Source organism: Stegostoma tigrinum, chromosome 16, assembly GCF_030684315.1.
Source record: "Stegostoma tigrinum isolate sSteTig4 chromosome 16, sSteTig4.hap1, whole genome shotgun sequence".
NCBI lineage: Eukaryota > Metazoa > Chordata > Chondrichthyes > Orectolobiformes > Stegostomatidae > Stegostoma > Stegostoma tigrinum.
The window spans coordinates 36,697,082-36,722,308 of record NC_081369.1 but is presented as its reverse complement, the minus strand read 5'-3'; the positions used below and the strand labels follow the sequence as shown (position 1 = coordinate 36,722,308).

At 44.9% G+C, this 25,227-nt stretch overlaps 2 protein-coding genes across 7 annotated transcripts in view; one reads left to right on the top strand and one right to left on the bottom strand.

Annotated features, from left to right (window-relative positions):
• banp (BTG3 associated nuclear protein) overlaps positions 1–25,227 on the bottom strand; it is a 296,836-nt gene that overhangs the window by 223,272 nt on the left and 48,337 nt on the right. The window lies entirely within an intron of this gene.
• Positions 1–25,227, top strand: part of ca5a (carbonic anhydrase Va) — a 46,321-nt gene that overhangs the window by 1,821 nt on the left and 19,273 nt on the right. Inside the window, exons 1-3 of one of the 5 annotated variants that reach the window (XM_059651713.1) lie at positions 21,404–21,421; positions 22,704–22,879; positions 23,195–23,383. In XM_059651713.1, the coding sequence (XP_059507696.1) occupies positions 22,762–22,879; positions 23,195–23,383 (307 nt within the window). In that variant the 5' untranslated portion in view covers positions 21,404–21,421; positions 22,704–22,761. Of the gene's footprint in view, positions 1–21,403; positions 21,422–21,815; positions 21,834–22,520; positions 22,880–23,194; positions 23,384–25,227 lie in introns of those variants that run through there. The other 4 variants (XM_059651714.1, XM_048546314.2, XM_048546315.2 and 1 more) reach the window with 4 other exon arrangements.

Sequence of the window (25,227 nt, the reverse complement as noted above, 5' to 3'; positions counted from 1 at the left end):
TCCAACTCTTTGCGACCCAATATCCCAACATCCGACAATCCCTTTTTTTTCCTCCTGGATCCCAACTTCCTCCTATCACCAGACCCCCTTAGCCAGACCACCATGACTATCCCACCCTGCTGGGACACGTACCTTCTGCCTTTCCCAACCTACCCTAAACAGGAAATCATCTGACATTCTTCCCATTGTATACCCTCATACCTGACTGATGAGGCAGCTTACCAACTGCATCCTAATAACTTGTCACCCTACCTATTGACATCCTACCCACCTACACCCAACTAATCTGGCACCCTACCCAGCTTGCACACTTCCCAACTTGCATCCTAACTTCACACTTAGCTTTCATTCAGAGTATTTCACAGGGACTGTCAAAGTGATTGTGTTGCTGAACATTTAAATCACAGATATGTCACCAACTGTTGTGAAAATAGGAATATGTTATGTCGTCCCCTGAGAAATACGCACTCCAGCGATGCAGATGCAGTTATGGTATACTCAGCATTTCAAGCGAATCTATGACCAGGATCTCCCGCCATAAGACATGGAGCTCTTTCACAATGCAAACCAAAGGTAGGAGGAAAATCTGGCCAATGGTGTCGTAACTGAATCACCAGGTTTTTGATAGTCTTGATTGACACATGTCAATTTTAGGGCATCCATCCAGTGTACAAAACATGAAAAGAATGCTTGAAACATGCAGTATGAGGATAAGTTGAACTTTATTGCAAATTCTGCAATATTCTTATTGAAATGTTGTGTCTTTTACAAACTTAATAAATAAAGTATTTTTCTGGGTGATAAAGGATCTGTAGATTCCATTTCATACAAAGAAATTGCATTTGAAACAAGGCTACTGAAAATAGATGGAGGTACCTTATTTAGTGCATTCATGTAATTTCTAATGTGAAGTGTTTTACTCTGGGGCTGTATATTTGACATTTTAACATAGAAAATACATGTAGCAATAAACAATTTGGGCCAGTCTGCTGTTAACATGACTATGGCTGATTATTTACTTCAACATGCTATACCTATACCCATACCCCTCGACATGGATGTGAGTTTGCTCGCTGAGCTGGAAGGTTAGTTTTCAGATGTTTCGTCACTTTTTTTTATTTGAAAAAATATACTTTATTCATAGAATGTACAAAAAAAAATTTCTAATCCTACCCAGTCATGCAAGCGCACCGGGTTACCCGGGGGTACATACACCAACTAAGGGCAAAAACAAAACAAAGAAGAAAAAAAAACAAAGCAAAGAAAATACCCCGGCAGTCGTCTCCCCGCACAGTCCCAGTTGGCCCCCTGACCAGTTGGGGAAGGCGCCAGCTGGGCCCAGTTACCAGATAGGGCCCTTTTTTCTATTCTGGACGAGGGGTTTCATACGGTGGTCTTTTCCCCCCCGCGTGCCTTGGCGGCAGCTGCCCCAAGCTTTAGCGTGTCCCTCAGCACGTAGTCCTGGACCTTGGTGTTTGCGTACTGAGGATCTATGCACAGCTTGACGCAGCTGCACACAAAGGTAGCCATCAGGGTGAGGGTGGCATTCGATATGCCCTTTCCCCCATTTTCCAGGTCTTTGTACATGGTGTCCCTGCGGACCCGGTCCATCTTCGACCCCCAAATGAAGTGGAAGATGGCCCAGGTGACCGCAGCGACGCAGGTCCAGGGAATAGGCCAGGCCTGCACCACATACAACAGTACCGAAAGCCCCTCGCACCTGACAACCAGGTTCTTATCCGCGATGGAGAGGGACCGGAGCGTCCACCTGCCCAGCTTCTGCTTCAGTTTGGTGATGCGCTCCTCCCAAGTCTTAGTGCACGCCCCAGCTCCACCAAACCAAATACCCAGCACCTTCAGGTAGTCTGTCCTGACGGTGAAGTGGATGAAGGAGCGGTCATCCCAGTTCCCGAAGAACATGACCTCGCTCTTACCCCAACTGACTTTGGCACCCAAGGCCAGTTCAAACTGGCTGCAGATGTCCAACAGCCCACTCACCGACCGACGATCGGTGCAAAAGACGGCGACATCGTCCATGTACAGGGAGGTCTTGACCTGAAGGCCTCCGCTGCCTGGGACAGTCACACCCTTCAGGCTCACGTCCTTCCTGATGGATGCAGTGAAGGGCTCCACACAGCACACGAACAAGGCAGGAGAGAGCGGGCAGCCCTGCCTGACTCCAGATCTGACAGGAAAACTGTCTGATTCCCACCCGTTGAGCGAGACTACGCTAACGATGTTGGCGTAGAGCAGCCGGATCCAATTGCGGATGCCCTCCCCGAACCCCAATTTGGAGAGGACGTCCCTCATGTAAGCATGAGAGACCCTGTCAAAGGCCTTCTCCTGGTCCAGGCTGACGAGGCAGGTGTCCACCCGCCTGTCCTGCACGTAGGCGATCGTATCCCTGATGAGCGCGAGGCTTTCAGCGATCTTCCTGCCCGGCACAGCACAGGTTTGGTCAGGGTGAATCACTGACTCCAGGACAGACCTGACCCGGTTGGCTATGACCTTGGCCAGGATTTTGTAGTCCATGTTTAATCGTGAAATGGGATGCCAATTCTTAATTTCTTCCCTCTCCCCCTTCCTCTTGTAAATGAGGGTGATGATGCCCTTCCTCATGGACTTGCACATTTCCCCTGCCTGAAGCGCACTATCATACACCTCCAGCAGGTCCTGGCCGACCAGGTCCCACAGAGCGGAATACAGCTCGACCGGTAAGCCGTCGCTCCCGGGAGTCCTATTCCTCTCCAAGGACTTGAGGGCTCTGGCCAGCTCGTCCAGGGATATCGGCCGGTCAAGCCACTCCCTCGTGCCGTCGTCTAAGACCTCCGTGATAGACGACAGGAACGACTCGGAGGCCGTGCTGTCCGTGGGCTTCATGTCGTACAGTCCGGCATAGAATGATCTGCTGATCCTCAAAATGTCGGGCCGCGACGACGTCACCGAGCCGTCGTCCTCCTTCAGCCGGCTAAGCACAGAGCTCTCTTTGTGCACCTTCTGAAAGAAGAAACGCGAGCACGTCTCGCCCTGCTCCACGGAGTGGACCCTGGACTGGAAGATTATCCTGGAGGCCTCCGCGGCGAAGAGCGAGGCTTGCTGGCCCCTCACCTCGTGGAGGTCCTCCGTGACATCGACCCCCATCAATGCAGAAGGAGCAGGTTCTGCACACTTTTCTGGAGTCGCGACAGCTTTCTGCACACCTTCTGAACACCCTTGGAGACAAAGAACCTCTTGATGTTCTCCTTCACAGTCTCCCACCAGTCGCCCAGAGACTGAAAGAGGGGTTTCACGGTTCTCCAACCAGCGTACTCCCTCTTAAGCTCCTCGATGTTCTCTGGGGTCAACAGAGTCGTGTTGAGCTTCCACGTCCCCTTGCCGGCCGGCTGGTCGTCCTGTAAGTGACAGTCGGCCAGCAGGAAGCAGTGGTCAGAGAAGCACACTGGCTCACGCCGGTGGACCTGACCGAGAACACCTGTGACACAAACAAGAAGTCTATCCTTGAGTGGATAGACCCGTCTGGCTGCGACCAGGTGTATCTCCACTGCACTCTGTCTGCAGGGGTGCTGAAGACGTTGAGCAGCTTGGCGTCCTTCACCGTGCCCATCAGGAATCTGGACGTGACGTCCAGTTGACTCCCCCCACCCGCTGTCCCCATGCCGGATCTTCCATCTGCATCGATGATGCAGTTGAAGTCTCCGCCTAGGATGACCGCCCTGGACGTAGCCAGCAGGGGTGGAAGCCGCTGCAGGATGGCCACCGCTCACTCCATACCGCTGGGGCGTACACGTTGATCAGCCTCAGGGGAGCGTTCCTGTAGGTGACATCAGCCACTAGGAGGTGTATGATAGTGCGCTTCAGGCACCTCCTGAACTTGAGAGATGGTGAAGTTGCGCCCCCGCAGCAGAATAGCCAGGCCCGAGTAGCGACAGTCATTACCGTCCGACCAGATCGAAGGCCCACAGGTCCAGGCGCCCAACCATTTCCCATACCTGCTGAGGTGCGGTATCCCACACTGCTGCAGAAACAGGAGGTCTGCCTTGACAGTGGTCAGGTAGGCCAACGTGGACACACATCTTGCGGTGGACTTGACGCTGCGCACATTAATGCTTGCAACTCGTACCCCCATTTTGGGCAGTGACCGCAGTACTCTCCCCAAGTCCAAGGTCCAGCCCCTCCATCTGCCCCTTCATGCCATTGCCCGGGCGAACTGCTAGACGCTCTCCGGGCTCAGGAAACCGTCCATGCTGCCTTCCGGGTGGCATCCCCCCGTCGGGGGTACGGAGGCAGAAGAGTCCGGCTCTGGGTCAGGCTGGGACACTCTGTTTCCTGCTTCCCGCATGAAGATTCCGGGGAGCCTCCAGGGCACCAGTGGCGCGTGGCTGGGTGTCGGAGGGAGCCTCAGGATGCTTCCCGTCACCTGGAATCGGGGTGCTGCTTTCCTTCTCCCTTGAGATCTTTTAGCTTCTGCTTTGGGCAGGCCTCCTGCAAATCTCCCTCATCGGAGGAGCTCTTCTAGCCCCCCTGTAGCTGCCTCTTCCCGCCTGATGGTTGCGGTGCTGTGGCCCGCCAGCGCGCCTTCCTCCTCGCTTTCCGGACCATCGTCCACTCCCCTGGGTCACCTGTTGCCTCCTCCATCGACTCCGGGTTGTTGTGGTGGGGGGGGGGGGGAGCGGAGCCTGCAGGGACGCTTTGCTGGCCTTGGGTCCATCCTGCTGGGCTGGGCCCTCCTGCACATTAGGGGGGGTCCTTGCAGGGGCCTGGTGCCTTTCTCTCCTCTGGGGGGCTTGCCCCGCATTGCCCCTGCTGGTGACCTGGGCGTAGGTGGTCCCCCGCTGCGGGCATGCCCTATAGAGGTGACCTGCTTCCCCGCAAAGGTTGCAGCATTTTCCTTTTGGGCAATCCTTTGCAAGGTGTCCCTGTTCCTGCAGATGGTGGCTTTGCAGTCGGCCACCACGTGACCTGACCTACTACAGGCATGGCAGACTTTAGGTTACCCTGTGTAGGTCAGGTAGCCCTTGCTCCCGCCGATTGCAAAGCTGGACTGTGGGTGTACGATGTTCCCGTCCGCACCCGTCCTCAGCGTCACCCTGACCTGCCTCTTACTGGTCCAGAGCCCAAAGGGGTCCATGATGTTGATTAGGTCCCCTTCCACCTTCACGTACCTTCCGAGGAAGGTCAGAACATCAACTGCTGGCACATGCGGATTGTACATGTGTACAGTCACCATACGGCTCCTCTGCACCGGCATCACGAACAGCAGGACAGCGGTCAGTACAGAGAGGGGGCCCTCACCTCCTTTCTCCTTGAAAACCTCCAGGAAGCACTCACAAAGCTTGGCACTCCTTTATATGTTACATCGTAAAAACCTCCTTCAGGGAAATCCTGCAGGCAGTAAATGTCCGCAGCAGTGAACCCACAACAGTCCAACAGGACCCTCTTCACGGAGAAGGTGCGGTGCACAGGTGCACCTTCATCACGGAAACACGGATGGTGTCCCAGACCCCCTGACCTGGGGCACGAGCACTCGCCGCAGCCATCGTTGCAGGTTGGCTGCTCCCCTGAACCAGCGTTAGGCTGAAGCCAACATTAAGATCCACCGGTTGCAAGGGTGCACAGCCCACCCAACGTCTTCCTTCCACCTCCAACACAGCACTCTCCTCCTCTCGGTCCACAAAAGAGTGGGTCTTTATTTTGTTCCGGATGTAAGCTGGTTCACTGAGCTGGAAGGTTTGTTCCTAGATAATCAGTCACCATTCTAGGTAACATCAACAGTGAGCCTCCAGTGAAGCGCTGGTGTTATGTCCCGCTTTCTATTTATCTGTTTAGGCTTCCTTGGGTTGGTGATGTCATTTCCTGTTCTTTTTCTCAGAGGATGGTAGATTGGCTCCAAATCAATGTCTTTGTTGATGGAGTTCCGGTTGGAATGCCATGCTTCTCGGAATTCTCGTGCGTGTCTCTGTTTGGCTTGTCCTAGGATGGATGTGTTGTCCCAATCAAAGTGGTGTCCTTCCTCATCTGTATGTAAGGATACTAGTGATAGTGGGTCATGTCGTTTTGTGGCTAGTTGATGTTCATGTATCCCGGTGGCTAGCTTTCTGCCTGTTTGTCCAATGTAGTGTTTGTCACAGTTCTTGCAAGGTATTTTGTAGATGACGTTCGTTTTGCTTGTTGTCTGTATAGGGTCTTTTAAGTTCAATAGCTGCTGTTTTAGTGTGTTGGTGGGTTTCTGGATCAGGAACAAACGCAAACAAACAGACAAAATGGGCCCAGAAACCATAACCACTCTCCCCTACATCAAAGACATTTCCGAAATGACCGCCAGACTACTCGGACCTCTTGGCATCAGGAAAGCCCACAAACCCACCAACACACTAAAACGGGAGCTAATGAACTTAAAAGACCCTGCACAGACAACAAGCAAAATGAACGTCATCAACAAAATACCTTGCAAGAACTGTGACAAACACTACATTGGACAAACAGGCAGAAAGCTAGCTAGCGGGATACATGAACATTAACTAGCCACAAAACGACATGTCCCACTATCACTCGTATCCTTACATACAGATGAGGAAGGACACCACTTTGATTGGGACAACACATCCATCCTAGAACAAGCCAAACAGAGACATGCATGAGAATTCCTAGAAGCATGGCATTCCAACCGGAACTCCATTAACAAACACATTGATTTGGAACCAATCTACCATCCTCTGAGAAAAAGAACAGGAAATGACATCACCAACCCAAGGAAACCTAAACAGATAAATAGAAAGCGGGACATAACACCAGCGCTTCATCGGAGGCACACTGATGACGTTACCTAGAATGGTGACAAAACGTCTGAAAACTAACCTTACAGCTCAGCGAGCAAACTCACATCCAGAAACTCGCTAACCCCTTGACATTTTTGGTCTTGAGAAATCTATCTTAAACATATTCACTGACTTGGCCTCCACAGCCTTCTGTGATAAAGAACTCCAAAAGTTCACCACCTTTTAAATGAAGATATTTCTCCTTGCCTCTGTCTGAAATGGACTACCCCATATCCTGAGGTCATGACCCCTTGTTCTCCTTATTCTGAACACCCCTTCGTCCCCACTTGCCAGGGAAAAATCTTCCCTGCACCCAGTCTATCCAGCCAAATCAGAATTTTATATGTTTCAAAGAGATGATATCCCCTCTCAATCTTCTATACTTCAGTGAATATGGGCTAGGTCAATCCTTCCTCATGCGACAGACCTGCCAACTCCAGAATCGGTCTTGAGAAATCTTAGCTCCACTCCTTTATGGCAAGTTCATCTTTACTTAGGTAAGGGAACCAGAGCTTCCAAGCATGGTCTCACCGCTGCTCTGTATGGCCACAGTAATAAATTCTTGCTACCTCACTCAAACCTTCTTGCAATAACAGCCACTATACCACTTGTCTTCCTTACTGCTTGTTGCATCTGTATACTCGCTTTCAGTGACTGCTGTACAAGGACAGCCAGAGTCCAATTGTACATCAACATTTCCCAATCTATCATGTTTAAATGGTACCTGCAATTCTGATTTTTTTTAACCTAGCCAAGTACTAACTTCACACTTACCCACATTATACTACATCTACCATGCATTTGTCCATTCAAGTCGTCTAAATCAACTTGAAACCTCTTTACATCCTCCTCACCATTTCCACTCACATAGTTTTGTGTCATTCCTAAATTTAATTCCCCTATCCAAATCGTTGATATTCATTGTGAACAACTGGTGCTCAAGCACCAACCCTGTTGTATCTAATTAGTTACCACTTTCCTTGCCAAAAAACATGTTACTACTCTGTTTCTTGTCAACAGCCAACTCTCAATCTATACCAATATGTTACCCCCCGTCCCATATGCTTTAATTTGCACTAACTTTTTATTCGGCCTTTATCAAAGGCTTTATGTAATTCCAAATACATCACAGCTACTGACTCTACTAGGTGCATCGTCAAGAAAGCTCCAGAGCATTGTTGATTTTGTGAAGTCAGTTGAATTTCTATTGCATCCTTTATGGAATCCAGCACTTTCCCTACTATTCATGTGACGTTAACCAGTTTGTAATTCCCTTTGTCTTCCTTTGCAGAATTATAATCAACGCATCAACTTTCTCCATGGCTACTTCCTTCAGTACCCTAGGATATAGATTATCAGGCAATGAAGGTTTATCAGGTTTCAGTCCCATTCATTTCTCTGGTTCTTTTTACTAATAGTAATTTCCTTCAATTTCTACTTCCCAATAGATTCTTGCTTCCCCGCATTTGTGGTAAACCATTGGTGTCTTCTTTAAAGACAGAACTAAAGTAGTTATAGAGTAATACAACATGGAAACAGACCCTCCAGTCCACTCTTCTGTGCCGACCAGACATCCTGATCTGATCTAGCCCCACTTTCCAGAATTTAGCCCACATCCTTCTAAACCCTTACTATTCATAAACCCATGCAGTTGCCTTTTAAATGTTGTAATTGTATCAACCTTCACCCACTTAACCTGGCAGCTCGTTCCATATACGCACCACCACCTGCACGAAAAGGTTTACCCCTCAGGTCCTTTGTAAATCTTTGCCCTCTCGCATTAAAATTATGCCACCTAATTTTGGACTGCCCCACCCTAGAAAAAGACCTTGGTTCACCTTATCCATGCCCTTGATAAGGTCACCCCTCAGCCTTTGACACTGCCACTTGCTCCTCCAGTATTGATTCTCCTGTTTGAGATTGTGAGGGTCCAATATTAGGTTTTTTTTTCAGTTTTTATGTACTTATAGAAGATTTTATAGTCTGTTCTTATGCTCCTTACAAGTATACTCACATACATTTTTTCCACTCTTTATCAGCATTTGACCCTCCTTTGCTGAATTCTAAACTGCTCCCAAACTTCAGGTTTGCTCATTTTTCTTGCAATTTTATGTCACTCCTCTAGACCTAAATTATCCTTGATTGCTTTCCTTAGCCATGGTTTGGTCACTTTTCCTGTTCATTTGCCCAAAAAGAATGCGAAACTGTTGAAGTAACGAATCATTGCCTGAAGAGTATTGAGGGGAGAATATATATGGCTTTGCAAAGAGGCAGTCCACATCTTTCAACCACAAATCATGATAGAAAAGCGGATAATATTCAGAAGGATCAAGGCCAATTTACTAGATATAAATACTGTGAGGGGCATCACAATAAGAAAAAGAAGCACACCCAGCATGGGGCAAGCTGTTCTCTAACTGCAAGAAACCGAACCACTTTACACACTAATGTTTTGTTACAAAAAGGAAAAGGATACACAAGGATGGTTACCGGATAGATATGGACTATAATTCTCGACGAATCACCAACATCCTAGGACAGATTGGCACATTCAGTCTTGAGATAGAAAATGGTTTGTGACTATTGGAACAATGACTGCGAGTGGTGAACATAAAGTTCATGTGAAGTGTCAGATAATCACTGATTCAACACATAGCATTGTGCACTTTGTGGAGTTGCATGAAGTTGCTAAAGCGATGTCCCAAATACGAAGCCATCAGAAGTAGAATTGAGGGTCCATGATAGAACAGCTGCAGATAGTAAGCATGGAACAAAATAATGCCCATCTTAACTGAAACAAATTTAAAGCTTGAACTGGTAGTGCTCCAGGTACCAGGACAGATTTTGCAGTGCTTTGAATAGCACCAGATAATTGCTGACTAAACTGATCGTAATCGATTTCAAACATTTTTTGCATGTCTTGGATGCCTTCCAGATGGATATCAAATTGAAATAGATGAATGTAAGGCCAACTCAACATATCCTAAAGTGAGATCTAAGTGAACTCAACTCTAATCTGAAAGACAAAATAGAGGACTAATCAAGATATTGACAACTCATACAGACTAGGGTATTCTGGCAATAGCTACAAACTGTGGAAAACTCCGGAAAGTTGAGACTGTGTATGAATCAATAAAGTTTTGAAGAGACAGCTTCAATAAAGTATTCAATAAAGTACCCAATACCAACCATGGAAGAAACTCTGCTACAATTTGTAAAAGAAAAGATTTTAAGTACCCTAAATAATGAAGCTGGGTATTCAGGTGTGTATGTCTTTGGCAACCTCAAGAATGTGCTACCAAAATACCACCAACACATCTCCTGTCCCACCAATGGTCCAAACATGCTTGACCATTGCTCACAACCATCAAAGATGCCTACCACTCCATTTCCCACCCACATTTTGGAAAATCAGATCACGATGCTGTGCTCTTCCTCCTGGCTTACAAGCAGAAATTGAACCATGAGAACCCAGTACAGAAAGTAATGTAGTGTTGGTCTAAGGAAAAAGAAGGGCATCTACAAGACTGTTTAAAGTTGGTGAACTAGTCCATTTCCAAGAATTCAGCAGCCAGCCTAAATGAGTATGCCACTATCATTACAGACTGAGTTAGTAAGAATGTAGATGACTGCATGCTGAAGACGTTAGTCAGAACGTTCTCCAATTGGAAAACATGGATGATCCAAGAGATCCACTCCCTACGGAGGATCCTGACCTATGCAATAAATCCAGATATGACCTCTGCAAAGCCATCAGGGATGCCAAAAGGTAATACCAAGCCAAATTTCAGATCCAGACTAACCACATAGACACCCATCATTTGTGTCAAGGTTTCCGTGACATAACGGCTTTAAAGCAAAGTCGAACAGAATTGCAGGCCACAGTACGTCCCTACCCATTGAGCTCAATGTATTCTGCTGTCACTTTGAACAGAAGGACAGTGAAACAAAGTCACCTAGCCCAACAGCCTCTGATACACCTGTCACCTCGGTCACCACTGCAACTGTTAGATTGGCCTTCTTAAGGGTGAACCCATGGAAAGCGATCAGTCTGGATGGAGTCCCTGGCAATGCACTCAGATCCTGTGCAGACTAACTGGCAAAAGTATTCACAGATATCTTCAACCCCTCCTTACTATGCTCAGAGGCCCCCACCTGCTTCAAAAAGACCATTATCATTTCAGTACCAAAAAAAATCATGCAGCAGTGTCAATGACTACCACCCAGCAGCTCTGACACACATAATTATTAATAATAACCTGAGAGAACTGCAGTTGTTCGAAATCTGAAACACAAAACAGAAAGGCTCAGCAGGTCTGATAGCAAATGTGGAGAGAAAGTAGAGTTAATATTTTAGGTCCAGAGACTGTTCCTAGGAACTGAGGCTAGCTTGGATAAAGTTTTTTTTATGCAGAATATAGGGTGGGGAGGGAGTAAGGAGATAGGTAGAGATAGAGCCCAAAGAGAGAGAAGAACAGTTGGGCATACAAAGGAGTGAAAAATGATTATTCAAGGGGAATAAATAGCTATTAATGGGGACTGTTAGTGGCTAACAATGGGGTATGTATAATGGGCTTTATGGAGGTTGGGGTAACAACATGGGAGAAGGTACCCCAAGCCCTAAAATTGTTTAACTTTATATTGAGTCCAGAAGTCTTTAGAGTTCCCAAATTGAAGATGAGGTGCTGTTCTTCCAGCTTGCGTGGAGCTTTGCTCAAGCAGTGCAGTAAGCCTGAGACAGAGATGTTAGACAGACAACAAGGGAGTGTTATGAAAATGGAAGACAACTGGAAGCCCAGAATCTCTTTTGCATACAAGACATCGGAGTTCTGAGAAGTGGTCACCCAATCTACACTTCATTTCCCTAATGTAGAGGAAACCCCATTGTGAGCAGTGAACATAGTGTACTAGATTGAGTCAGGTGCAGGTAAAGCGCAGCTTCACCTGGTAGGTATGTTTGGGCGCTTGGATAGTGAGGAAGGAGTAAGTAAAAAGGCAGCTGTTACACCTTCGGTGGTTGCAGTGGAAGGTGCCATGGGCTGTTAGGGGGTGAAGGAGGAGTGGGCCAGGGTGTTCCAGAGGGAATAGTCCCTATGGAAGGCAGACAAGGGAGGGGAGGGGAATATGTGACTGTTGGTGGAGGGGGTGGAAATGGCAGTGAATGATCCTCTGGATGTGGGTTCTGGTGGAATGGTAGATGAGGTCAAGGGGTACCCAAAATGTTAACTCTGCTTTCTCTCCACAGATGCTGTCAGACCTGTTGAGCTTTTCCAGCAATTTCTGTCTAAGATCAATAATTATGAAGTGCTTTGAGAGGTTGGTCATTGGCTTACATCAACTTCAGCCTTCCAGACTGCCTTGATTCCTTGCAATTTGCTTTGCAATTACCAGTACAATTGTTCCACAGTAGATGTCAGGTCCCTGGCCTTACAGTCATTCCTGGAACATGTGGACAACAAGGATACCTATATTAGGCTCCTACTTATTGACTACAACTCCGCCTTCAGAACTATAATTCCAAACAAACTCATCTCCACACTCCGGGACCTAGGGCTCTGCTCCCCACTCTGTAACTGGATTCTTAACTTCCTGACCAACAGACTGCAATTGGTTAAGGACTGGCAACAACATCTCCTCCACGATAATCATTAACATCAGTGCCCTACAAGGCTGTACGTTCAGCCCACCACTGTATTCCTTATACATGTATCTGTGTGGCCAAATTCTGCATCACTTCATTTACAAGTTTGCTGACAACACCACGATTGTAACTTCAGATCTCAAACAATGATGAGACTGAGCACAGGAAGGAGATAAAGTATTTAGCAGCTGGTTGCAAAGACAACAATCTGTCCATCAACGCCAGCTAAATGAAGGTGCTAGTCATTGACTTCAGGAAGCAGAGTGAAAGGCACACTCTGCACCAGTGGTGCTGAGGTGGAGATCATAGATCATAGAATCCCTACAGTGTTGGATCAGGCTATTTGGCCCATCAAGTCCACACCAACCCACCAAACAGCATACCACCCAGAACCCACCTCCTACACTAGACACCATGGGCAATTTAGCAGAGCCAGTCCACCCAACCTGCACATCTTTGGACTGTGGGAGGAAACCAGAGCATCTGGACGAACTCATGCAGACATGGGGAGAGTGTGCAAACTCCACACAGCCAACAAAGCCTGGAATCGAACCCAGGTCCCTGGTGCTGTGAGGTGCCAATACTCACCCCGCCAGCCCCACGGCACCTTCCCCTGCAACTATCATATGTGTAATAACTGCCTGTTTACCTCGTCCCTCCTTGGGATGCTAGGGCCCCAACATACCTTCCAGGTGAAGCAGCACTTCACCTGCATTTCACATAATCTATTCTGCTGCATTTGTTGCTCACAATGTGATCTTTTATACATCAGGGAAACAAGGCTCCCTGCTTCACAGAACACGTATGTTCTGCCTGCAAAAATGACTACGAGCTTCCAATTGCCTGCCACTTTAACACAGCACCCTGATGACTGGCCAACGTCTCTGTCTCAGGCTACCTGCAGTGTTCCAATAAAGCTCAGCACAAGCTGGAAGAACAACACCTCACTTTCCAATTAGAGACTCTGCACCCCTCCAGACTCAATTTCAAGTTCAGTAATTTTGGGGCCTGAACTCTCCCATGCCCTAGACCCCTAGCCCACACACTAGGCCTTGTCATCAGATAATCTCCCATTACACACTACCTATTGTTAGCCATTAACAATTATTCACCTTCCAAGCCAATGGACCCTGCTTGTCTTTGCCCAACAGGTTTGAGAGTGACGGGAATGGAGACTGCAGGAAGGATAAGCCAACTGACTACAGCATCATGGAGCAGGAAGCTATTTAAGTGGGTTGACAGAAGAGAAATGCAGTTGTAATTTGGGATAGTCTAGTTAGGGGCACAGACACTGTTCTCCGTGACTAGGATCGAGAGTCCCAAAGGTTGTTGCCTACCTGATGCTCAGGTTTGGGATATCTCATTTGGGCTCCGCAGGAACTTGGAGTGGGAAGGTAAAGATCCAGTTGTTGAGGTCCACATAGGTATCAACAACATTGATAAGACTAGGACAGAGGTTCTGCTAAGGGAGTATGAACAGCAAGGAGCTAAATTACAAGGCAGAACCAAAAAGGTAATAATCTCTGGATTACTACCTGAGCCATGAGGTAATTGGCACAGGGTTAATCAGATTAAGCAGGTAAATGCGTGGCATAAAGATTGGTGAGAAGAAATGGGTTTGAATGCATGGGACATTGGCACCAGTACTGGGAAAGAAGGGACCTGTTGTGATGGGACAGTCTTCATCTGAATTGTGCTGGGACCAGAGTCCTAATGAATCACATAACTAGGGCTGTGAACAGCACTTTAAACTAAATAGGGTTGGGGAGGGTTCATTTGTAGCGGAAATCAGAAAACCCAAATTAAAGGAGGAGTTAAAGAGTGTAGATCTGCAATGTGGCGGATGGTTACCAGACAATAAAGGTCAGAAATGGAACAGATGACTGTCTTTATGCGCCTAAGACTTATAAGAGAGTTGGCAGATTTACTAGTGGAACAAATGTAAAAGCTTTCCATCTAAATGCATGAATCATTCGAAGCAAAAATTAATGAATTAATGGCACAAATAGAACCAAAAAGGTATGATTTGGTAGCGATGACTGAGACATGGTTAGAAGGAGACCAGGACTGGGAATTGAATATCCAAGGGTACTCGGCATTTCGGAGGGATAGACTGAAAGGAAAAAGAGGTTATATAGCTCTGCTGGTGAAGGAAGGGATCAGTGCTGTAATGAGAAGTGACATAAGCACGGGAGATCAAGATGCGGAATCAGTCTGGGTACAAATGAGAAATAGGAAAGGGAAGAAGTACTTGGTAAGAATAATCTATAGATCCCCAAACAGTAATTCTGCAGTGGGGCTCAATATAAACCAGGAAATATTAGAGCTTACAAGAAAGGTACAGCAATAATCATGGATGATTTTAACAAGCACACAGATTGGAAGAATCAAATTGGCAAGAATGACCTGGAGGTGGAGTTCATTGAATGTATTAGAGATTGTTTCTTGGAGCATTATGTTATGGAACCAACCAGGGAGCAGGCTATTCTGGATTTGGTATTGTGTTATGAGGAGATGTTAATTGATTACATCATAGTTAGGGATCCTCTGGGAATGGTGACCATTGTAGGATAGAATTCAAAATACAGTTTTGGGGTGAGAAATTGCAATCCCACAGTAGTATTCTGGAATTAAACAAAGGAAATTACTTGGGCATGAGGACAGATTTGGCCCAGAAAGATTGGGCAAGAAGGTTACAAGGTAAGACAGCAGATGAGCAGTGGCAGTTGTTTAAGGAGCTACTCAATTCCTAACAACTAAAATATATTGCAGTGAGGAAGAAAGATGGTGGGGTCAGAGGAGGCACGGTAAAAGACATCCATGGCTAAACAAAGAGGTCAGGGACAATATAAAGTCAAAAAGTAAGGTACACCATATTGCAAAGGCCAGTGGCTGGCAGGAGGATTGGGAAACTTTCAAACATAAACAAAGGGATACTAAAAAAATTAATAAAAAGAGCTAAGGTAAATTCGATTAGATTCCCTACAGTGTGGAAACAGGCACTTCGGCCCAACAAGTCCACACCACCCCTTGAAGCATCCCACCCAGACCCATCCTCCTATAACCCACACATCCCTGAACACTACAGGCAATTTAGCATGGCCAATCCATCTAGCCTGCACGTCTTTGGACTGTGGGAGGAAACCGGAGCACCTGGAGGAAACCCACACAGACATGGAGAATGTGCAAACTCCACACAGTCGCCCAAGGCTGGAATCAAATCTGGGTCCCTGGCCCTGTGAGGCTGCAGTGCTAACCATTGAGCCACCGTGCTGCCCTCATTTACAATTACAAAAGAAAACTAGCACAAAATAACAAAAAGAATAGTAAAAGCTTCTCTAGGTATATAAAAGGGAAGAGAGTCATTAAGGTTAATGTTTCCTTGGAAGATGAAACTGGAGAGTTAATAGAGGGGAACGCTGAATGGCAGAGAAGCCAAGTCAATACTTTACATCAGTTTTCAAGGTGGAGGACCACAGTACCATTCCTATTGGAACAAACAAGTTAGAGGCAATAGAAAGGGTAGAACTTACAACAATCAACATCGATAAGGGAAAGGTACTCAGAAAACTATTGAGATTGAGGGCAGACATGTCCCCTGGGCCGCCTGATGGCCGACATCCTAGGGTGTTAAAGGAAGTGGCAGCAGAGACAGTGCATCTATTGGTTATAACATTCCAAAATTCTCTACACATGGGAAAGGTTCCAGTGGATTGGAAAAATGTAACACCCTTATTCAAAAGAGGAGGGAGGCAATATGTGGAAAATTACAGACCAGTTAGTTTAACATCTATTGTTGGCCAAATGTTAAAATCGATTTTCAAGGAAGCAATATCAGAACATTTGGAAAGTCAAAATGCTATCCATCAAAGTCAGCATGGTGTTCAGAAGGGCAAATCATGTTTGACTAATTTGCTACAGTTCAAGACGTAACAAGCAAAGTGGATGATGGAGATCCCGTAGAAGTAATATATCTGGACTTCTGGAAAGCATTTGATAAGGTGACGCACAAAAGGTTAATTCACAAAGTTGGATCATATGGGATTGGGGTAATTTATTAGCTTGGATAGGTGACTGGCTGATGGGCAGAAGACAGAGAGTTCAAATTAATGTTTTTTTTTCTGGATGGCAAGAAGTAACTAGTGGGGGTGCCACAGGGTTTGGTCCTTGGACCCAGCTATTTACAATTTACATTAGCGACTTGGATGCAGGGATAGAAGGCTCTATGGCCAAATTGCATACAATGCAAAAAATAGGCGGGACAGTAAATTGCATTGAGGATATAAGAACCTTATGAATAAATATAGATTGGTTAGGAAAATGGGCCAAAATTGGCAGATGGAGCTTAACATGGATACGTGTGAGGTCATACATTTTGGTCGGAAAAATGAGAAGGCGACCTATTATCTAAATGGGGACAGACTTCGGGGTGCACTGTTGCAGAGGGATCTGGGTGTCTTCATTCATGAGTCGCTAAAAACTAGCATGCAGGTACAGCAGATGATAAAGCGAATGAAATGTTAGATTTTATTGCTAAAGGAATAGAATATAAAGGTAAGGAAGTATTGTTGCAAGTATACAAGACATTGGTGAGACTGCACCTAGAGCATTACGCACAGTTTTGGTCCCCTTATTTGAGAAAAGATGTAGTGGCATTGGAAGCAGTTCAAAGGAGGTTCACTAGATTGAGCCCAGAGATGAGGGGTTTGTTGTATGAAGGGAAATTGAACAGTTTAGGTCTATACTCTCTGGAATTTAGAAGAATGAGATAAGATCAAATTGAGATATTTAAGATGATAAAAGGTATAGATAAAATGGACATGGAGTGGATGCTTCCTCTTGTGTGGCATTCTAGGTCGAGCGGTCATACTTTTAGGATAAGGGGTAGCAAATTTAAAACAATTGAGGAGAAACTACTTCTCCAAAAGGGTTGTGATCTATGGAATTTGCTACCCCAAAGTGTGGTGAATGCTGGGACAGTGAGTAAATTTAGGGAGGAGTTGACAGATTTTTAATCGATAATTGTTTGAAAAGTTATGGGGAGAAGACAGGAAAATGGGTGTGAGGAGCATATCTGCCATGATCAAATGGCGGATCAGACTTCAATATGCTGAATGGCCTAATTCTGCCCCTATATCTTATGAACTTATAGCTAGATTGTTATCTGCTCCTTTGTCTGTCCAACTGCTCTTCCATCTCTTTGGGCTCTAAGCCCAACTATTGTTTACTCCTTACCCCCTCCTCCCACCATATTTTCTGCATATAAAATGACATTTTCCTAGCTCCCGTCAGTTTGAGGAAGGGACTCTGGACCCGTAACGATAATTCTGATTTCTCATCACAGGTTCTGCCAGACCTGCTCAGCTTTTCCAATAACTACTGTTTTTGTTTCTGATTTACAGCATCCATAGTTCTTTTGATTTTTGCCAAGTTGTATTGATGGCCAAACTTTTGTGAGACTGTCAGTCTCCACGCAACATGACTTCATAAGATGTTCAGTGATAGTTTACACAAAGCAAGAAACAGCTTTCAATCACATCAAACTACAATTGCCGACTGCACAACTGCTGAGGCACTGTGGTGTCAACCTGGTGAAGACACCCAGCAGTGTGATGAAGCAAGTTTGTGTTACACTAGCACAAACAAAACAACTCAATGCACAGATTAAAGAAGAATGTCTGAATGCTTGTGAACATTTCATTCAGTACCTGCTACTTGAAAGTATATTTCTCAAACTGCTTCTACCGGCTCCAAAGCATTTGTAAATTATGTTATATAATTTGCTGAGATCATGCTTTGAAGTGAAGTACTAACAAAGGAATCAGATGTATGTTGCCAACATACTGTCAAGAGCTACGCTCTTATTGAAGGAAATTGAAAGGGTGAGAAATTTTTCACACCTACTTTCGAATTCATCAACCTAGCAGAGATACTGAAGCTGACTAACAAGTATCTTACTAAAATCATAAGACCATAACATGTAGGAGTAGAAGTAGGCTACTCAGCCTATTGTGTCTGTTCTGCTGTTCGATGAGATCATGGCTTAGTGATGAGATGCAGATCTTCAAGAGCAGCAGGAATTGTAATGAAAGGATGGCCTGAAGTTATCAAGGAAACAAGTATTGCTAAAAAAGTATTGAGTATATAGAAATGAAACGAACACCCAAAATGTAAGGTGAGAGGGAACAGATTTGAAAGGGACCTAAGGGCAACGTCTTCATGCAGAGGCTAGTGCATGTGTGTAATGAACTGCCAGATAAAGTGGTGGAAGCCAGTAGACTTATAACATTTAAAAATCATCTGGATGAGTATTTGAATAGGAATGGTTTTTAGGGATATGGGTCAAATGCTGAAAAATGGGACTAGATTAATTTAGGATAACAAGGTGGAGAGCTAGATGAACATAGCAGGCCAAGCAACATCAGAGGAGCAGGAAGGCTGACGTTTCCAGGCTAGACCCTTCTTCAGAAAAAGGGTCTAGGCCCGAAATGTCAGCTTTCCTGCTCCTCTGATGCTGCTTGGCCTGCTGTGCTCATCCAGCTGTACACCTTGTTATCTCAGGTTCTCCAGCATCTGCAGTTCCTACTACCTCTAGATTAATTTAGGATCTGGTTGGCATGGATGGATTGGACCAAAGGTTCTGTTTCCATGCGCTACAGCTCAATGACTCTATGACATCTTCTACAAGGTAATCTGGTTATTAGCCCTAAAGATGAGAAAAGTGATGCTAAGGAACTGCCACCAAGCACTAGTGAATGGAATCTAGTCTGAAGAAGGCAAGAAAAGGGCTATGCTGGCCAAACATGATTATGAGATTAAGGACTACATGAGGCAGAGCAGTGTTTGCAAAGAATATAAAGCTAAACAAGCTAAAGAGCTCTTCATGGCTCCTCTTATTCCAAACAGATCATGGTAACTTGCAGTTTCACTAAGGTAAAGGTGAACAACTAGATCTGTTGTCACAACCACAAACGTCAATGGTTTTCGAGAAGCTTTGTAGTTCGGGTTATGGATGCGGTTGTACACATGCTCGCCAAGCTGGTGGGTTTGGTTGCATAAGTTTCGTCACCCTGCTAGGTAACATCATAAGTGCACCTCCAGTGAAGCGTCACTGTTCTGTCCTGCTGGTTACTTAAATGTCTCAGTTTGCTGTGGCAGTTGGTATTATTTCCGGTTTTGTTTCTTGGTGTTTGTCCACAGGGTCTAATTCAATGTGTTTGTTGATGGAATTCCGGTTGGATACTAGGCCTCCAGGAATTCCATGGTATGTCTCTGTTTGGCTCGCACAATTATTGATGTGTTGTCCCAGTCAAATTTGTGTCCTTCATTGTCCGTGTCTAGTGAGACAAGTGAGAATTGGTCATGTGTCTTGGTGGCTAGTTGGTGTTCATGTATCTGTATCATCATTTTTCTTCTGGTTTGGCCTATGTAGAGTTACTCACAGTCCTTGCATGGTATTTTGTATATTATTCCAGTTTTGCTGGTTTTGGTAATGGGATCCTTGACATTCATCAGTAGCTGTCGTAGGGTGGTTGTCGGTTTGTAGACTACTATGATACCTAGGGGTCTGAGTAATCTTGTGGTCATCTCTGAGATGTCCTTGATATATGGTGGGGTGACTAATGGGTCTAGTCTTGTTGTGATCTGCCTCACAAGTAACAGCAGATTGTGCTTTTCAGGTATAAGTGCTCCTGTTCTGCTTTGCATAGTTCCAGGTTGCTGCAATGTGTTGTGGCTCATTTAAATAGTGTCCTGATGCAGCTTAATTTGTGGGCATAGGGATGGTTACCAGTGTAGTTGAGTATCTGGTCTGTATGCGTGGTCTTTCTATATACGCTAGTCTGAAGTTCCCATTGTTTTTGCCTTCTACTGTTATGTCCAGGAAGGGTAGTCAGTTGTTGTTCTCATCTTCCTTCTTGAATTTTATCTCGGTAAGGATATTGTTTAAGTGTCAGTGGGTTTCTTCTGGTTTTGTATGTTTAATAATCACAATGGTGTCATCTACAAATGGGACCCAAAGTTTGGGTTGTATAGTGGGGAGCACTGTCCATTCTAACCTTTGCATTACTGCTTCTGCAATCAGTCCTGATATTGGGGATCCCATTGGTGTGCTGTTGATTTGTTTGTACATGCTGTCATTTAAGGTGATGTGGGTTGTGAGGCACAGATCTAGTAGTTTCATGGTGGTATCCTTATTGATGTTGTTGGTGTCCTGGGTTGCCTGCTTACTTGATTCGTCCAGCAGTGTAGCAATTGTTTCTTTGGCTAGGTCAATGTTTACGTATGTAAAAAGTGCTGTTACGTTGAAGAATATCATCATCTCATCCTCTTCCTTCCAAGTATCCTTGATGATGCTGAGGGATTCTTGGGATGAGTGGATGGAGCCGTCCACTAAGTATTTCAATTTCTGTTGTAGTTCTTTGGCAAGTCTATGTGTTAGTGTACCTGGCAGTGAGACAGTGAGTCTGAGGGGGATCCCCAGTTTGTGTACTTTAGGGAGTCTGTAGAATCGCGGAGTGTTGGATCCCTCTGGCTTCATTTTTTGATAGTCTGTGTTGCTGATGTCTCCTGCGTTGTGTAATTTCTTTCGGGTCATTGTAATCCGATCTCCTAACTGTGGTGTCTGGTCTATCACCGTCTGTTGGTAGGTATCTGGTAGTGGTGCATTAGCTTTCTCAATGTATTGGGTTCTATTGAGGATTATTGACATGAGTCCTTTGTCCGCTCCTAAGATTACAATGTTCCTATCTTTCTTGAGTCTTTCCAGGGCTTTCCTCTTTTCCGTGTTGAATGTGTTCCACTTTCCTTTTTGCTCAGGATTGGGACTATCGTCTTTCTGATGGTCTGTTGTACTTCTTCCGTGAGTCCACTACCCTTTGGTGTTGATGCCAGCACAGCGAGGAAGTCAGTCTTTTTGGCGTCCCTTTGGTCACGTACTAGGGTGATCTTCTCAGTGTTCGTAATGGTCAGTCCGAGATGTTTTTAATCCATGAATCTGTGTTGTTCATGTCATTGATGTGGGTGATTTTGGACTCTTTTTCTTGAAGGGCTCTTCTTTTTGTTCTGGTCTTTTGTTGTTGTATACTGATGGCTTGGCATCACCCTCCCATACATCAAGGACATTTCAGAGATGACCACAAGACTACTCAGATCCCTAGATATCACAGTAGTCCACAAACCGACAACTACCCTACGACAGCTATCGACGAATGTAAAGGAACCCACACCCAAAACCAGAAAAACTGGCGCGTCGCCCCTTTAAATTTGGTCTTTTTAGTCATGAGTGTGGCCTCTATTTGAGGCGTGAATCTTGCCATGGAAAAGTACCGAAAAACTCGGTTGATTCAATAACGTCCTCTTCCACCCGATCGTAACAGGTCTCTCACCCTCTCTGCCAATCGTGGTCTTACATAACTGTCACCTACTCACCCCCGCTACATGTCTCAAACTCTTTGATGATCGCCGCTGTCACAAGTCTCGGTCTACTCCTCTACTGTCACCCTACCTCTCGACTCCTAATTCTGCTGTCGCGGGTACCTCAACGAGTCCCTTCCAAGAAATCCCTGACAAGATCAGGCTCAAGCAATTTTAAAACACGGAAATGGGTCATAAAGAGAAACGGTTTAGGAAACGCTGTTCAAAACGTTCTGAAATTATGAAAGGTGCAGTATGGAAGTCTAAAATTGAGGGGACACAAATTCAAAGCTTTCATGTATTGGTTAATTATTTGAATAGAAAATGAAGTGAAGGGGTGGGGACAAGCAGTGGAGTTGAACCAGTAGGTTTGTTTTCAAGATAACAAAGTGTGGAGCTGGATGAACACAGCAGGCCAAGCAACATCTCAGGAGCACAAAAACTGACGTTTCGGGCCTAGACCCTTCATCAGTGTTGTCGACAAGCTAATCCCTTTTGCAGAATTTCGATAGGAACACGACGGTTTTGCGCTCGAATGCTTCTGATTTTTCCCCCTACCCAATAAGACTCATCTCTTAACGAAGTGTTTTGTTTCTTATTTACAGCATTCGCAGTTCTTACGTTTTTTCATCTCCTACTGTTTGATTGGCTCTGGTTGACTTTAACGCATGCGCAATGATACAGTGGTCCTATGAATGGGCGTTTCTTCCGCAACCAAATATTTAGACAGTAGATAAAGATCAAATCGAAGGGTACATTATTTTTTCAGTGCATGCATTTATACATGAACTGGTTACAGCAGTTACAATTTGCCGTTGATTGTTTCGAATTAGATTGTGACACGACAGCCGAGGAACCAGAAAACCGCGCCAGCCTTCGTGTGAAGTCAACATGGTATTTTCTTTTAGGGTGATTTTTGCTTTTACGAAATGTTTCCCCGTAAGGTATCATTGGATCCCGGTGAGAAATTGCAACCTTGTTTCGTGCACTCGAAATATCAATACAGCAAGTAAGTGATCGCCAGAACTTTCTTCGATTATTTTTGTTTGTTGTTAAGCAGACTGTCCTTTCAAATTTGTAATGGGTGAACATTTTTACGATACATTTTCATTTGTTGGTAACTTTCTAAATCTTAATTGATTAGTTTTAAGCTATGCCCAAAACATTTTTTTAAAAAGTCTTGAAAACTTCACACTGCTTTTGCGGTATCATCTGTGAACACGACATGAATTTTTGTTATGTGATACGTTCATTCCAGAGTGTTTCTGCTGGGAAATGTTGCTGTTAGCTATTTGTTTAACTTTCTGCTGGTCTTCGTTCCCAGAGTGGCAGAATCCTGTGACTGTTTCAAGTGGCACCCGGCAGTCTCCTATTGACATAAACACTGCCAATTGTGTGTATGATCCACAACTCAAAGCTTTAAAGATCTCGTATGACCCAAATGATTGTCTTCGACTAAGGAACGACGGCTATTATTTCCAGGTGGAATTTGAAGACTCCAGAGATAGCTCGGGTATGGAAAACTATTCTGAGGAAGGGTCACAGGACCCCCAACGTTAACTCTGATTTCTTACCAAAGATGCTCCCAGACATGCTTTTCCAGCAACTTCTGTTTTTGTTTCTGAATTATAGCATCTGCAGTTCTATTGGTTTTTATGAAAAGTTGTTGCTTTTCTTAAAGTTTGAATGTCTAAAACAAATGAATTCAAAACCCTTTCAGCCTCCAGGCCTGTTTAGAAAGAGCAGTTATGGCAGCAATTCTTATTTCCTGAGTTTGAGATAAGCTTGCTTAAGAAACAGTTAACTGGTGCAATGGACAGAAATTATGCATTCCGTAAACGTTTAAATTTCTGATTATGTTTCATAATGACTGCTTCCTCCCTTGTTCCTATCTGGCTGTGTTGATGATGCAATTTGTTATCATAGATCAATTGATAATACAGTTTAATGTTTAATATGAACAGATGCCTGGAGCAAGTTGTGTGTAATCAATAACTTCTGAAACAAATAGAAGTAGTTCTTAAAAGTTAGAAAATATAGAATACAGCCAGAATGCAGAATTGAAAATTCTCCCCAATCACTGAATGCTAGAGATGGGCAGGATTTGTAGGAAGTATGGAAATAGATCACAATTTTGGAAGTGTTTCAGGTATATTAAACTTGCTGTTTTCTCTCTTTTTCTCTTCCATTTAACTAACCCATTTTTTTTGATCATCCATCCTAATATGCCCTTATATTCTCAAAGCGTTTCTGTTAACACTCCTGCAAAGACCTTGGGATGCTTTACTATATCTAAGCCACCTTATAAATGCAAATTACTTTTTATATTCATTTTGAATTTGAGTCATTCCTGCTAATTTCACTTGGTTTATCTTCATTAGTCTTAAACATTGGGAAAGCAAATAATTTGTGGTTTTTGAGCATTAATCCACCAGAACAATATTACAAGGACTGCTTTTTGTTAGAAAGCTGGTGTTTCTTTCAAAGGTTTTGAGAGAGTTGATGTTGAAGTTGCATTAGCTCAATGCATTGTGTTGCTGTAACACATTCTTTGAGTGGAGAATTGTGCAATTTTGCATGGGGTCCCAATAGAGGCAGAGGAGTGAGCTGGATGATGCCAGCCCAATTGTCTCTGAAAGTGTTAGCTAACATCATGTACATGGCCCAACTATCCAGAGCCTCCTGACCCTGGTACTTAATCCTGAGAATGTATAAAAGAGATCAAGGTAGCTCAGGTGTGCACTCAGCTTCTGAATGAACTGAGCTCTGTTTGTCCAGAACTTGTCGTTGACCCCATATACAAGATCCTCCAGTGACCCACAGCCTGAGCCAGCTGAGGGAACTTCACTCTGTGCCCTTCAAAGTGGCACAGGATCACATCCTGTATGTGCTGCTGTTTCATGTTTTCCACTTCTTCACTTTTGTCTGCCATCCAAGTACTTTCTACCTCCAGCATCAGAGATCCCCAGTGGAGCACCTCTGCAAGGTGGTCCTCACTCATTCCATTCGGTTCTTGGGTGGGGAGTTTTGTATGCAGTAGCCCACGCAATAGACTATTGAATATTTTCATTAGGGGGCTAGGTCACATGTACCTTTTTGTGGAGGAAACTGTGTGTTCCATATTTATATTTTTTTAAAAATTCACCTAATTTTCTAATCAGCCTATTCAGAGATATTATAACACACCTCTGGAGAAGGTCACTTGAACTGGGCCTTCTGAAACAGGGTTAGGGTCACATGTTTTTGTCTGTTGTTTTCGTTTGCAGCCCTTGCTTAGTTTCTTAAAGGGAATGCATTTAATTTTCGTTGCACATCAGTCCCATGCTCCAAAATTATGGGCATTTTGTGGGAAGGTGT